At 42.7% G+C, this 16,874-nt stretch overlaps 1 protein-coding gene and 1 long non-coding RNA gene across 2 annotated transcripts in view; one reads left to right on the forward strand and one right to left on the reverse strand.

Moving 5' to 3' along the window:
• Positions 1-610: 610 nt before the first annotated feature.
• Positions 611-7,095, reverse strand: LOC129835949 (uncharacterized). The gene is made up of 2 exons (XR_008756584.1): positions 6,786-7,095; positions 611-3,796 (listed from the first exon to the last, which is right to left on the reverse strand). It is a non-coding gene; the product is annotated as an uncharacterized LOC129835949 (long non-coding RNA).
• A 5,543-nt stretch (positions 7,096-12,638) lies between these two features.
• LOC129836273 (uncharacterized) overlaps positions 12,639-16,874 on the forward strand; it is a 32,219-nt gene continuing 27,983 nt past the window's right edge. Inside the window, exon 1 of the mRNA XM_055902211.1 lies at positions 12,639-13,095. Within this exon, the coding sequence (XP_055758186.1) occupies positions 13,017-13,095 (79 nt within the window). The 5' untranslated portion in view covers positions 12,639-13,016. The remainder of the gene's footprint in view (positions 13,096-16,874) is intronic.

Raw genomic sequence — 16,874 nt, forward strand, 5'->3', positions numbered from 1 at the left:
TATTAGTTGTGTGGTGCATTGGCACAGATACCTGTTGGTGGAAAACTCATTGCATATATTTTATATCATTATAAATATGGCATTAAAATGTTGAAAATCTGATTTCCCCCTAACTGATCATTGTCTGCAACCGGCTTTGATCAGTGAACTAATGAAACAGGCAAGGAGAGTGAGCTCCTCTGTGGTGGTCAGTGAACCCTCAGCCTTCTGGCCCGTAGCCCTGTGTGGCACCGGCTCTGCCACAAAAGCAAAGTAAAATTTCACGTTTATAAACACAGGGTCGCTACAGTTATTGTTATTTCTGGTCGTAAACCTTATCAGTTGATTGTTCAATCACTGACAATTAGACTTCAGGTGATAGGCTACTTGACAGGGAGAACGTTTGTGGAAACTTGTAAATGGTGTAAACTAGCTGCTGCTGTGTTCCTGGGTGTTGTGCCCAGGGCTTAACTAACAACGTTGTGAAAATCTGTAGTGAAGAGGTCCTCAAGAGCAAAACTGTTTTTGTTTGAGTTTGGTATGCCCATGTTTGTACAATCCCTGATGTTGCTCAATCTAAGAGGATTTTCAAAGGTGAAAAAGCATAGATTATCTGATATCCAAGGGAAAGAAAAGTGCATAAGGAAGGGTATATTTAGTAATGTTAAACAGGCTCTGCATTATTAACTGTAGTTTGTGGTCTATCGACACAATGGGCATCCCATTCAACCACAAATAGACCTTTGGTAAGATATCAGAAAATACACAATACCCCACATCACACCCTGGCCTATATTCATATCACGGGGTGAGTCATGCCAGTGTGGGATAAGGATAAGAAGTCAACTGTGAAACAATACTATAACCCCAGGATGACTTGGCAGCTTTAGACCTACAATCTCCACGCTAAAGAGCAGACCTTGGGTCAGCACGTGTAGGCTTCAGGCCCACACAAATATGCCTGGGTTATCTGTGAGGTTATCAATGAGACTCTGCTAGCTGTAAACATATGGAAACTACCCATTAACCCATTTCCTCCATTTCATCTCCCCATCTGTTAGTTTAGCAAAAGGCTCCTCAACTATGTTTTCTTTTTGATCCTTAGTGTGGGAAGTTTTGTGCTTTATAAAGAAAAGGCCTGTACATGTTCCTATACCCTTTGAGACTTTATAGAGCAACTGTTTCTCCGCTTTACTGTTAAAAATATAACCAAATGTCGTTAACACCAAGTTTCCTACAACCCGCCATGTTGCAATGACTTTCATCAAAGGCTCATTGTGCATTCATTTTGACATTGTTTTTCTCGCTGTACACTCAACCAAGAGAGCAACATGCAAGAAACGACTTGTCTGGGTCTTTGTTGTGGACACATCAAGGCCATCCCTCCTCATCATAAATCTAGAGGCTAAGAAGCAAGCCTCCTCCACCGAGTCAACCACAGTAAGTATAGACTTACACACTGTCTGAGAGTCGAGCAGGCTCAAATTACAGGGGAGAGTGTTCATGTGGCGATGTGGTATTCAATGTGTGAGGAGTACATACACTGTAATCTATACATGACAGTATTACATAGGACTCCTTGCCAGTGTCTCACTGTGAATCATGGGGGTTGACCTTGGTGTACACTGGCAAATTATTACAATTGCTTCCTCAGTCACTGTTTGTTTCTCTGATGGGATATCTCCTGAAATATGTCATGTTGAAGGATTTCTCAGGTCATATCGTTAATGTCTCACAAAATCTGAATACAACAATAAATGTATCAAAGAGAGTGCTAGCTGTTAAAGCATTAAAATGTTTAGCTAGGTCAAATGAATTATGCTTATAAAGACGTTATGATGTTATGGTCCCTGTTTGGGAGACATTGAGTGGTTCTGGTCCGGTGCCGACTGACATTTTGGTACAAAGCGCTCTGTGAACAGCGTAGGGTCCCGTGTCTTATAGTACAAGAAAGCCCCATCTCGCTGCTCTCCGCTCCCACTCTCCCAGCTGGGCTGACTTGAAGTGTCAGGTTTCAGACCCCACATTTGCATAGGGAATGACACTGTCACATTTTCTGGCTTATCTAGACAAAGAAACAATTTCCTGTGTCTGTGAAACTCATGAAATGGCAGAATCTAACGGATGCAGCAATACTAGTTTCATCTCGCTGTGATATTCTAGAGCTCTCAACATGACAAAATACTAAATCATTTCATAGAATTGAACTAAGACCACGATCTCTTGGTCACAGACGGCCAGAGATCAAAATGTTGCCCTATCATTCATTGATAAAGCTGAGGCCTTTCGTTTTTTTGAGTGTCAGACCACCAATTATTTCCCAGTGATAATGATAATGGCAGTGACAATGATGAATTACAACTGTCCACATACTGCATGTGGAAAACACTGCACTATAAGTACTTTGAAAGACACAGCACAAGTCACACACGCCTTAACAAGTACAACCATTTTTTTGTTGACATTTGTAATCTTTATCATGTATGCATAACCTAATCTCATAAAGGCCACATGCAGTTCAAAATGCCATGTAAAGTTCAAGACAAAACAGGGCTGGATCAGAACTTGAACTGGTATTTGGGCAGAGGCGGCTATAACTCCAAATCAACACACACTTTTATCAGCGGGTATTAAATACAAAACTGTGTCCAATTCCAAGTGTGCTGTCAAAAAGATAGACCTATTTAATTTCTACTAAAGAATATGTGGGCGCTATTTTGACCATTTCTTATTTTGTTCAAATAAAATCATGAATCAAACACACAGTATATTATCTGATTAAGGTTGTTGCCTTGATTGACATATGAGTCATACCTCTTTAGCGATGATTTGCCAATACCATTACCCTCACAATGAATTGTCACATATTAGACTGACATTTACAATAATACGCCCCTATCCTATTGCTTCAGGTTAAAGGTGCGTCACTGTCCAACAATGCCCCCCAGTGCTTTTAGCCTCTAGTAGAGTTCATGCACACCTAATACGTTTGTTTAGCTGCAAAGCCATTGCAGGCACGCAGTCAGATTTATTAAAAGTAGTCGGAATGCCTTATGATAACAGAGACAATAATCAGATTACTGAGGTCATCCCCCTACTCAAGAGAACGTGATCTGGAATAAAACCAACCCTCCCTCTCCCCCAAACCCCCCCTCTTTGACCCAGTTCCGGTAAGTTTCTGCCAAACAGAGTAAGTTAAGTCAACACACACAAAAAAAGGACATCCAAGAGTGTAATCAGGGATTGACAGTAAATTCAAATAAACAGAGTTTATGTGGAAATGTTGATGGGGTGGGGGCTCGTTAAAACAACTCAATGGCCCTTCTCTTTGATCCTCTGACCACCAGAAGCAAATTACCCTAAAATGGGTCATTCTTAGGTTAGTCAGCATTCAGATCCTTTTATGTCCATCCAGTAATTGTCCAAAAGCGCTCCCAAGAAAATCAGTCTGACTCTAACAAGCAGATATGATCACAGATGATGTCTCTCCCTCCTCCTCCAAACATGAGGGTGGGAAAAACAAAATGTTAGTGACAAAGCGAAAGGCTTAGATGTGTGTGGTGAAGGCCATGTCGCTGGCATACTGCAGGAGTGGAGGTGGATGAGTGTGCCCTTATGCTTTCACTTGGTGTCTGTCCCATTGATGTCTTTGTCAAACTCTTTCAATCAAAGGAAATATAGACAAAAGCTGTGGATCAGGTGGGAGGACGGCTCTCTGCTCGTGATGAAAAGGGCAGCCGGGGGTCTGGAACAGTGAACGTGCTGTCCACCATACGTTTCCGCAGTAGCTGTCGCTCTGACCTCATGTAGGAAAGATCTGAGGAAAAAGGGAAATTATACAATAAGAGCAACACAGTGAAACAATGGCAGGGTCTTGTGGGACTAAATGTGTACAAGTTTCAACCATGCCACATGTGAACACTGCGTATCCTCTTCATGGTGTGTGCTTCAGAGTCCTACACCAAACTCAGGGATAACACAGAAACAAAAAGATTGGAAAAAAGGTGGAGACAGGTCGAATTGAATAAATCATCCCTTTTGATCCGACTCAGATGGGCCTGTATTATTTCATCAGCTAAAGAAGTATTAATTCAAAAGAACAGGGCACATTTAGAGACCCATGTGGTTTAATTGATCCAAGAATCTTCTATAAAATGATTACAGTCTGAGAAACGCCAAGATATACAGCTTCCAAGTCATTTCTAAACTTTAGTGTCTCTAGTGTTCTCAGAAGTAGGATTCTCAGAAGTACGGATTAACTTATATTACAGATTTATATTACAGATATTACAGAACCTTTGCCCTGTCGTTCTCTCACGCCAACCTTCATGAAAACTATTTATTCGTGGGCTAGTGTTACCAGAGGACAGACTGTTAAAGCTGACTAGTTGGTGGAAAACAGCAAAATAAGGATAGAGATACACAGTTTAGAGATGTCACCATTTTTGGCGGCTCATTATGAAGATAAGCACAATGGTAGCATTTCTGAGAATGTGATTCGTCAAAACCCTACATTTTGGGGCTGGTTTCTCCTCTTTCATTTAAATCCTCTTTCCTGGAATCACATCTCTGTTGGAGCCCCTCAGATATCTGGCATCCTCTCAGACATTTTGCATCCCCTCAGACATCTTCAGTTCCCGGGGTTCAACACCTAATTACAGAATACCTGGCCAGACAAGCTCATGCAATTCAAAAGTAGAACGTTGTCTTCACCTTTGTACTTTGTTGCCCATCAATTCCCTGCGCCAATATAGTGAACGAACAGGTTCTCCTGTAAAGTAAATTCTCTTATAACAGGAGGTCTTTCTTCAATAGACTCTCAGTATCTACAATGTTACCCCAACTTCTATTGACCGTCAGTGTAGTTTATCAGTGGCCCACATTGTAGCTCTGACAAGCCCATCAGATAAGTCATGTCTGGAGAGTGGCATGCTCAAAGGCTCCAACTGAGTCTGCAAATACGGGAAACGTGTGTTTGTATTCTAATTGTATATTATTCTTCCTTTCTCATGTTATTGTATTAAAAACAGCACTAGGAATAATTTGGAAGTGTGAATCTGACAATTCTTACCCCTTACATTTTTTAATCAGGCCATTTCATACCGTAAAGCAAGTGTCTTGAACGTTACATAACAGTAACAGTGATAACCAAACCCACATGGTACAACATTTAGCCAAAAGTAACAGAGAGACCTGTCTGAGCTCTTCAGGATAGAACAGTCTGAGGGAATGGAGTGAGATATATGTTTTCATGCTTGGGTCAACCTGATCCGTGTGATGTCATGGAATGAAACTGGCAGGGAGAAACAACAGTTGAATGTGTCACTGCTGAAACCTGAATATTATTAACCTCTGCTTTGGAGAATTAGTCTTCATTTCCTTTACCATGTGCCATCAGAATTCGACACATGACTAATTTAGTAACTGTAGGCTATCAAAACAATAACATGCCATGTGATTGCCTACAGATGGAAAATCTTCATTTGAGCCGGTTTGCTACAGCAGAAAAAATATCCTGCAGCATCAGGAAGTTACTATGTGTATTATAATTGATTAACATTTTTGTAGGGGTTGATACATTTTTCATAAGGGGAAATTAAGTCTGAAATGTCAAAGGGGAAATTACAAACTTCAGAAACCTTTTGAAATCTCAAATACACTACAAGTTCTCCTGCAACAGGGTGATCAAATTAAGATTCTACATCTGTAGTAGCACACGTATCAACAGTGGTGAAATAAAAAAAATGATGTCTAATATACTGTAGGTGGACTGAACATGGCCCTTGGTCTGTACTTGGCTCTGAGGTGTTAATGAGGCCCCAGGTTGATGTTGTTTGTATTTTTCTTCATCTGCTGACTGAAAAGGAACCCCAGTTATGACATTTCAAAATAATGCATAAAATTGTCCAAAACAGCATGCGATGAGCCTGTGCAAATTCTTAAAAGTCTATATTATATAACACATGGAAAGGATCAGTATCAAGCCTGCTGAGAAAGCTCCCATTCAGATCCAAGACCAACAAGACCGTTCGCAAAAGGCCAGTCTAAAAAATCCCAAGCAAACATTTTTTTTGCTAACTCCGCATCAGTATGCATAAATAGTTTTATCTTGTGGACACCGTGAACAAAATCTTATTTGTATTGGCTCCAACACTCGCTTGTACATCTCATTATCTCACGTGTGACAATGTCCCCAACAGTGAGTGGAGCGCTTTTGTTTTTCCACGTGTTAAAAAATATCACAGGATAGATGAGGACATGGGAAAGATGGATATGCCTGATTTCCCATCACAATAATGTATGTGGGAAAGTATTCCTGTTTAGGCGCTACTTATTACACTATTACCCTGTTGCTAACAAAAAACACACAAATACAACTAAATTGCACAAATCCTATATAACACAAATACACAAATAGAATAACACACTTATATAGAAGAGAACCTGATTATTACACTGTTGCACTTCAAACAATGAAACACACAAAATAAATTGCACAACTGCCATCTAAACCCTGACCTTTCTGCATTCCTTGATGCAAAGTCATCAATTACATCATCATAAGAAATCTGCCCAGCAATTACATGGTTAGTACTGATGACAGTGTGACTTCAGAAGTTATGTAGGGGACCCCAGTGTGTAAATGCTATAAGGTCAATGAGTACTTAGCCTACTGTAGGATAGAGATTGCATTGCATCCCCTTCCTTAAAATCTGATGCAAATCACAGCTTCTGAGAAGGTATGGTAAAGGGTGGAAAAGGATGGGCTATCCTTATCCAGTAATACAAGCTTTATCAGTACTCACCCACTCATTTCCATCCACACCCTGGAGGGATTTCACCCCTGTGTTGTCTCTCCTCTAACCTCTCCACCTGTCCCTTACCAAAACACTGTTAATGGCCAGCACTGGAGCAAAAATGTCAAAACACAAAGGCCTAATCTGTCTCTAAAAGGAATTTGGTATATTTAGAATCTACTCAACATTTCCCTCCCAACAATCACTCAAACGCTTGGCTTATTTATCCCAACAACTACAAGGCTTTAGTTTGTTCAACCCAGAACAAAGAAAAGCTTCATGGTAAGTATCATTAGTGTCTCAACAGACAAAAAGCTAATCCACCCCCTCATCCCTCTGCAGAGAGAGCGAAAGAGAGAGAAAAGTTGAAAGGATAAGTCTTGTATTGTGGCCTAGCTGACTGCAGCAAGTGTATGGGTGTGTCTGAATTCCATCACCTTGTTTTGTTTTCCCGATAGAAGAAAAACAGGATAAGACTTGTTTTAATAAGGGGAGACTGGATGGTATCCAATTATGTGTCAATAATATTTCTAAGTAATATGATAATCTAATAATATCAGGACAGGAGCAACAAACGATAAGACTGGAAATTCATACATATATTTCTGGAATGTTTTCAAATGTCTCACTTCGGCTATCATTGATTAACAATAGTACAGTAGCAGGCTTGATGTGTAGTCAAATATTTACAGATCCATTGTTTTGTTGAGATGTTATATGTTAGTGGATGTCAATACAGTCTGGCTTTAACATTAACCAGATTTCCATTCAACCTTCTTATGTGAGTAAAGTACATGTTGGATAAAAAATGTCATGACAGGCCTGACGGAAAACTTGAAAACTTGTGGGTAAACTTTCCAAATGCTGATAAAACAAAATAGGATAGACAAGGGGGGGATCTGTTTGTGTCTGTAAAATTAATTATGCAATAAATGTCAGTGGAAAAGCTTTTATGTGCAAATATTGATATAATAACCATCATATCAAAGTAAATTTGGAGTCACATGATGACATGCTGTGTGGTCCTCCCACAACGACACGTCGGGAAAGCATGCAGTTTCCCATTGGGCACACACTGCTTGAATCAACGAGGTTTCTACGTAATTTCAACAAAAGTACATCAAACCAACGTGGAATAGACATTGGGTTATTAGGCTACAGATTAAATAAATTATGATGAACTTCACAGGGAGGTGAAAGTGCACGGTGATGCTCTTTCAAGAATGGCTGACATTTTACGGGCTCCTAACCAATTGTGCTATTTTGGGTGTTTTTTCAAATTGTTTCTAATTTATTTTGTACATAATGTTGATGCTACCGTCTCTTATGACCAAAAAGAGCGTCTGGATATCAGAACAGTGATTACTCATCTCGAACTGGACAAAGATCTTTTCTTTAATGATTCTGACGCGAAGGATATAATGTTGGTCCCGGACAAGGACCAAATCCCCGTCATTCGCATGAAGAAAAGAAGGAACTACAGGGGGTAGGATAGATCAGATTGCCTTGTGAGAATTTGTCAGCGAGTGGGTAACACACCTCTACCATCCATTCTATTGGTCAACGAGCAATCACTGGAGAATAAACTGGATGAGCTCCGTTCGAGACTATCCTACCAACCGGACATTAAAAACTGGAATATCTTGTGTTTCACCGAGTCGTGGCTGAACGACAACACAGATAATATATAGTTGGCTGGGTTTTTCGTGCATTGACAAGACAGAATAGCTACGTCCGGTAAGACGAGGGGTGGTGGTGTGTGCCTATTTGTCAATAACAGCTAGTGCGCAATGTCTAATATTAAGGTAGTCTTGAGGTATTGCCCGCCTGATGTAGAGTACCTTATGATAAGCTGTAGACCACATCTACCAAGATAATTTTTCATAGCCGTCTATTTACCACCACAAACCGACGCTTGCACTAAGACCGTGCTCAGCGAGCTGTATAAGGCCATAAGCAAACAAGAAAATGCTCATCCAGAAGCGGCGCTCCTAGTGGCCGGGGACTTTAATGCAGGCAAACCTAAATCAGTTTTACCTCACTTCTAACAGGATGTCACATGTGCAACCAAAGGAAAATAAACTCTAGACCACCTTTACTCCACACACAGAGACACGTACAAAGCTCTCACTCACCCTCCATTTGACATATCTGACCATAATTCTATCCTCCTGATTCCTGCTTACAAGCAAAAGCTAAAGCAGGAAGTACCAGTGACTCGCTCAATACAGAAGTGGTCGGATGACGCGGATGCTACACTACAGGACTGTTTTGCCAGCACAGACTGGAATATGTTCCGGAATTCATCCAATGGCACCTCAGTCACCGGCTTCATCAATAAGTGCATCAGCGTAATCATCCCCATAGTGACTGTACGTACATATCCCAAACAGAAGCCATAGATTACAGGCAACATCCGCACCGAGCTAATAGTTACAGCTGCCGCTTTCAAGGAGCAGGACACTAATCCCAATGCTTATACGAAATCCTGCTTTGCCCTCAGATGAACCATCAAACAGGCAAAGCATCAATACAGGACTAAGATCGAATCCTACTTCACCGGCTTTGAAGCTCGTCGGATGTGGCAGGGCTTGCAAACTATTATGGACTACAATGGGAAACAAAGCCACGAGCTGCCCAGTGACGCAAGCCTACCAGACGGGCTAAATGCCTTTTATGGTTGCATCAATGCAAGCAACACTGAAGCATACATGAGAGCACCAGTTGTTCTGGACGATTGTGTGATCACGCTCTCCTCTGATGTGAGCAAGACCTTTAAACAGGTCAACATTCACAAGACCTCTCCCTGACCGAGTCTGTAATACCTACATGTTTCAAGCAGACCACCATAGTCCATGTTCCCAAGAAAGTGAAGGTAACCTGCCTAAAAGACTACCGCCCCGTAGCACACGTCGGTAGCCATGAAGTGCTTTGAAAGGCTGGTCATGGCTCACATCAACACCATCATCCCGGAAACCCTAGACCCACTCCAATTCGCATACCACCCCAACAGATCCACAGATGACGCAATCTCAATCGCACTCAACACTGCCCATCCCACCTGGACAAAAGGAACATGAGACAAAAGGAACATGAGAATGCTACAGCTCAGCGTTCAACACCATAGTGCCCACAAAGTTTATCACTAAACCAAGGACCCTGGGACTAAACACTTCCCTCTGCAACTGGATCCTGGACTTCCTGACGTGCCGCCCCCAGGTGGTAAGGGTAGGCAACAACACATCTGCCACGCTGATCCTCAACACGGGGGCCCCTCGGGGTCCTGTACTCCCTGTTCACCCATGACTGCGTGGCCAGGCACGACTTCAACACCATCATTAAGTTTGCTGACGACACAACAGTGTTAGGCCTGATCACGGACAACGTCGAGACAGACTATAGGGACGAGGTCAGAGACCTGGCAGTGTGGTGCCAGGATAACAACCTCTCCCTCAACGTGATCAAGACAAAGGAGATGATTGTGGACTACAGGAAAAGGAGGGCCGAACACGTCCCCATTCTCATCGACGGGGCTGTAGTCGAGCAGGTTGAGAGCTTCTAGTTCCTTGGTGTCTACATCACCAACAAACTATCATGGTCCAAACATACCAAGAAAGTCGTGAAAAGGGCACGACAACGTCTTTTCCCCCTCAGGAGACTGAAAGGATTTGGCATGGGTCCCCAGATCCTCAAAAACTTCTACAGCTGCACAATTGAAAGCATCCTGACCGGTTGCATCCTCGCAGGTATGGCAACTTCTCTCCGTCTGACCGTAAGGCGCTACAGAGGGTAGTGCGTACAGCCCAGTACATAACTAGGGCCAAGGTTCCTGCCATCCAGGACTTATATACTAGGCGGTGCCAGAGAAAGGCCCTAAAAATTGTCAAAGACTCCATACACCCAAGTCATAGACTGTTCTCTCTGCTACTGCACAGCAAGCGGTACCGGAGTGTCAAGTCTAGGTCCAACAGGCTCCTTAACAGCTACTACCCCCAAGCCATAAGACTGCTGAACAATGAAACAAATGGCCACCTGGACTATTTGTAGTGACCCCCCCCCCCCTTTGTTTTTACACTGCTGCTACTCACTGTTTATTATTTATGCATAGTCACTTTACCCCTACCTACAATACATGTACAAATTACTTTGACTAACCTGTACTCCCGCACATTGACTCGGTACCGGTACCTCCTGTATACAGCCTCATTATTGTGTTACTGTTTAGATTTTTTACTTGAGTTTACTTAGTCAATATTTTCTTAACTCTATTTTCTTAAAACTGCATTGTTGGTTAAGGGCTTGTAAGTAAGCATTTCTATCAGGAATCAAGGTAAGACCCAGATGCAGACATGTCAAATTGACAATGGTTTGATATTCCAACAGGGGCAGGCAATAGACAGATCAAGGCAGGCAGGGGTCAGTAAACCAGAGGTGGGGCAATGGTACCGGACGGCAGGCAGGCTCAGGGTCAGGGTAGGCAGAGGTCAACATTCCAGAGGTGGGGCAAAGGTACAGGTCGGCAGGCAGGCTCAGGGTCATGGGCAGGCAGAGTGGTCAGGCAGGTGGGATCAGTCAGGATCCCAGGACGGCGAGAAAAAGAGAGACTGGGGAAAGTAGGAGCTGAGACACAAAAACGCTGGTTGAAATGACAAGCAAGATGAACTGGCAACGGTCAAACAGAGAACACAGGTATAAATACACAAGGGATAATGGGGAAGATGGGCGACACCTGTAGGGGGGTGGAGACAATCACAAGGACAGGTGAAACAGATCAGGGTGTTACAATTTCATGGTAAGGTCTACACCTGTTGTATTCGGCACATGTGACAAAGATTTTATTTTATTTCCAATAAATATCGAGGGTCTTTTTCTGGTGAAATGATCATCGATGCTTGGCTGCCATTTGACAAATAAAAATGAGCTTGTTCTTTTGTCCATACTAACCTCATCATGTAGGCTATATCTGCACTGTATCTGCGAGCTGTTGGCTCGACCAGAGTGGGCACACTCTCTATATAATGCAACACATTTTTGTGAGAAAACCATCAGTAAAGTTGAAAATGTGATGGAAACCCATTTAACTTGTATTGTTTATTCGGTACATGGGAATTTAACCGCAAAAGGTACTTTTATCTGCACTATGCCATCACACACAGCCTTTTATCCGCAACAAGTCTGTCACCAATTGGATGGAAACTTAGCTAGTGGGATAAAATGAAGAATCTTTCAGCAGATATTATTTTGCTGTCAAAGAAGATTAGGAACTCTACTGTGAGGCAGACTGGATCATCCAATCCATATTCATTTGCTTTGGTATTTCCTGGACCATGTGAGTCAATAATGAAAGACAGAAAAGCACATTCTCCATTCTGTCGCTATACTGAGAAACAAAAGTGAAACAGATCTGTTTTATGATAGCATAATTGACACATGATGCAGATCCCCCCCCCCCCCTTCACTTTTCCTATGACAAAGTGGTGACCATTTTAATTGAAAACAATCACAGTAAGTTACTTAATTGTTACCCAGATATTATTTGATATTGAGATAAAAATGGCTGCATTGGACATTTAAGAACATTTCCATCCTTCTATATATTTCAGTGAATAATACTTTATCTGCCAATCGATCCCCTCTACCTTTATCTCTCTCCTATCCATCTGTTATTATTTAATATGAGTCCCTGGCTTCTCCCTAGTCTTTTCCCATCCTCCCCCTCCTCTCTTTCTTCCTCCCTCTATTCCCTCTCTCCTCCCTTTCTTCCCTCCTCCTCTCTTTCTTCCCCCCTCCTCCCTCTCTTCTCTCCCTCCTCCCTCTCTTCCCTCCCTCCCTCATCCCACTGGCTGGCTGCCACTCCTCCCAGCGACTCTGTGCGTGTTGTCGGTTGAGGCCGGCCCCTCTCTCTCCTCTGATGGAGGAGTGAAGCTCACTGACACATACAGACGCAACACGCCACAGACAGGCAGGCTACCAGACAGACTGGCAGACAGGTAGGCAGCAGTCAGGCAACATGACCCAAACAGGGAACAGCCTCAGCTCTGTGACCTGTGACAACAGATGCCAACCACAGAACTGAACACTGAAGTTTACATTGAGAGCCTCAGAGGAGCTGGAGTAAGCAGAAAATAAGACAAATAACAAGACGGGATGAGGAGTGCTTGACTGCTGTTTTTTAGGCTGAGCAGGAGGGAGTATTTTACTAACTTTTTCTGCAGTTTCTGAACCTCTGGAATTCCATTCATGAGCCAGAGGAGGACTAAAGCCAGCATGGTATTCAGCTGGCAGAAGTCCTTTGCCATTCTGACCCCCTGGAGGAAAGGTATAGTACACTTCATGTAACCTGTCTCTATCTCTTATGCCATCACGATGTCTCATCCTACCAGCTGTCTGTAGCAGCTGGATTTGCCAGCACAAATTGTAATTTGAGTGTCTGCTGGATGTGTTTTTGTGGTTGGAGACAGAGGTGTAATTTCAGGCTGAAGGTAGAGGGTGTCTTTAGTTAACAGCAGTGGGCTTTTATGGTATCTGGATTTTAGGAGACTAATTGTCTCATCACATGAACAACTCCTCATATCCAAAAGCAAACATATATTGACTCACATCCACATGGACTTTTCTCAGTAAACAGAGGAGAGTAAAGTGGTCGCGTTACCTCTTTGGTAGTTGTATTAAGGACTAAGGATGCATTTTGTGGTAGACTTAAAAGGCTGCAAGGGCAAGACAACACATTTTCTTTGCTGTGAAACTGCAGGTGCTAAATTCAGAACTTTACTGACTGAAGAGAACTGGACTTGATACAGTATAAATGGTCTCTTGATTAGAATAAGCAACATAGCCTAGCATTATTACATAGCCTAGCATGGTTCTATTTTGAAGCCCAGACAAAACAATTACTTTTGCTTTCCAATGTCAATAAATGTAATTGCTACCATTGGGGAGTGACATATTTTTTAAAATCCGAATTTACCATCTACCATGTACCATCTGTTTGTTATATACGCCCCAAGCTAAAGCAAGGCATCTTGTACAGACGTGCCACGAGCAAGTAGGTTGACTCTTCAAGACTGAGCAGTGTCATGAAATAACAAAACCTAACGGAAAAGGGACATTAAAAGTCTGTGCTGTGGATCTGTTCTTTACAGGACTGTGAAACACGTTCAACCCTCATCCTCGTGTCTGGAGAATATTATATTACATATGGTAATCAGCAGACGAAAAGCTTTATGTTGCGTGTTTCAGGAAGAAAAAGTCAAAAATATATATGTTGTTTTTAGGACGTGTTGATAGTCACATAATCTATGGGGCCCTTGTGATACAGTGTAACTCCTCCTTCTTCTTCCACTCCTCATTGCTCTGCATTCCAAGAATCCGCCTCTATCAGATAACGATCTCAGTTTATATACAGTATGTCCTCCACACCTGTTGGGAAGGATTGTTCCCCCCCAGATCCTCAATTTGTTTTGTCCTGAGACAGAAAATTCCCAGCATTGTTGTAGATGTGGAAGAGCTTAGACCCTCCTTGGCAGGAATCACGTTGTTTGTCATGATCCTGGGGTTGGAAGAAAAGGCCCATTGTAAAGATAACGCTCACATTGTGAACAGTACATCAGGACAAGGCATTTATTGGTCTATTCTCGTGATGTCCTATTGTTGTCATTTGATCGCTGTTTTAGTTCACAGCAAGAGGATTGTCTCAAAAACTGATTGTGAATTACAATGACGTTGTAATTCTTCTCGGGAAAAAGGAGCTAACAATGAGAAAATGTCCTTGGCTCTATCTTTGTGCATAGTTTCCCTGAGCAAATACTTAGTCATGTTTGACTTTTTTTTTTTTTACATTGTAGCATTCCACAAATCAAGTGTCCCTTCTTCCTCTCCCCATATTCATCACTCTGACTCAGAAACAGGCAGAACGGCACTTAGTGGAATTCACTGCTATATGGAATCCTCCTGTTTGGAAAGAGTGACAGGAATGATTCAGATCCGGAGGAATTTGAGCACCTGAAGGGAGTGACAGAGTACTCTACACATTTTCTTCAAATATGTGTGAACTGTGTCTTGATGCCCTATTTTCTCCAGTGTGATCCTGCCACAATAATTAATGATGATCACAATAATGACAACACGCCTATGCCTGTTAGTGGTTGGATTAATTGCCATTTCATAGGGTTATCTGTCATAAAAATCTGCATTCCGTGGATTACTTTTGAGGATGGATGGTCAGCAAAATCATCCTTTTCTTTTTCAAGAGGTTAAAAAGCCAATGGCTGTGTCAATATAGGATTCATTCATCCAACAAAATTGGGAATTACCTATTAAAACATATTCATGTTGATTTGCGTTCAATTAAGAGGTAAACTGAGTTGGTTGGTGAGGGGGATTGTGGGAGTGTTCAAACTCCAGACCTCCTGTCGGAGGGAACTGGCCCCAAGGAGACTTTACTTGCGTTAGCGCTCCTGCACATTCTTGTCTTATCCTAAGGGCGTCCGATAGTGGGGAGTGGGGAGCGGGGCCCCTGCTAACTCCTAGCTCACGTTGATAAAGGGAGTCTGGGATCCCTCCTCAGGGTCGACGCCACGTCCAAGGAAGAGGTGGAAAGGGAGAAAAGATACCAGGCCTGTGTGTTGAGAGACATGCAGCTGAGAAGAGACCTGGTTGGTTTCCTTGGGTATAGGATGGGCAAGAGATGGGGGGGAAGGAGTGAGATGGAAGTTGTGTGGCGGTATTTCACACCTCATCAGATAGAAACCATATGTCCTGTCACCTGAACTGCAGTGGAAATTATGTTGGAAAATGTTGTTTTCTATGGGTCAATTGAATTATAATTGTGTTGTCCTAGAATTATAAATGTGGCTCTTGAGGATTCACCTCCAGTTACCATTACTTCATAAACAACTTAAGGGTGAAACTTGCAACAACAACAAAAAATGATGATAGTGACTAAATGACAAGTAGCGGGCATGAAGGTCTACCAGCAGGCTTGTGACCACCCAAAGTGCTAACAGAAAATGGACATTCTGCTAAACCCCCCGGCTGTAAAAATTGCAGGCTTGTCACAGCCTGTTTATGACCTTTCCACTTAGAATCCAAGGAACTTACTGAATGAACAGTTTAGCCCAGGGCTTACACATACCATCGCCCAGAGCCTGACCCACTGGGTGAATTCAACGTCTATTCCACGTTGGTTTAACATAATTTCATTGAAATGTGGTGGATAAAACGTTGATTCAACCAGTGTGTTGCCAGTGGGGAGCTAATGTGCCTTGCCCTTCCATTAGGAAGAGCACACTTGGGTAGATAAAATTATTGAGGAATACGCACTTTTCAGTGAGTGGAAAACAACTTCAGTTGTAGCTCTTCTTGGCCTAGTTGAAGCAATGGGAGACTTTCAGTTCAAATGTACATGCTCAGCCTAACAACAATCTGTCATGCTCTAGTAACAAATCATCTGTTTGTTGGGATTCCAGCTTCTACCCTTGAGGGAGAGAGCAGTAGTGGAATGTTGAGTCTGCACGTACACAGGTCAACACACCTCAGGGAGGAGCCGTGATATATAATGGAGGAGACAATCACACACGCACACCCACACCGCAGATGAGAGGGACGGATGTCACCTCTCCTTACAGCACATATTTTAGCCACTCCCGATCCCACCAGCCTCTGGCAACACACTGGTGCTGGCTGGATGTGTTCTCCCTCTGTGAGGGAGTGACAGCCACCCAGGAGCCTCAACCTTTGTTCTCACATCAGAGTGGAGGCTCCAGGCATTTGGGAGGGCAGCAGGGCAATCCATCTGCTTTATCGAAACTCTCCTTTAGTGAGATCATTGCGAAGTTGATTTTCAAATGACTTTTTTTGGTTGGCCAACCTGAACGACAATATTATACTAGACGTCTGGGATGTTAAATTAATGTTGCGGCGAAATGTCTGACTCTGTCATTTCTGACAGAAAGGAGGCTAAATACGAGTCTAGCGGGGCGGACAGTGTGTAGCCTAATTACATGTGTGGGGTTACTCAGCCTTGCTGGAAATGGGCTGACTCCACTGAGCCTGTTCAATTACAGTGTAGGATTTCAGATCTGTTTTGTCTTTTCTATG

Source organism: Salvelinus fontinalis, chromosome 37 (assembly GCF_029448725.1).
Source record: "Salvelinus fontinalis isolate EN_2023a chromosome 37, ASM2944872v1, whole genome shotgun sequence".
In the NCBI taxonomy this organism is placed as follows: domain Eukaryota; kingdom Metazoa; phylum Chordata; class Actinopteri; order Salmoniformes; family Salmonidae; genus Salvelinus; species Salvelinus fontinalis.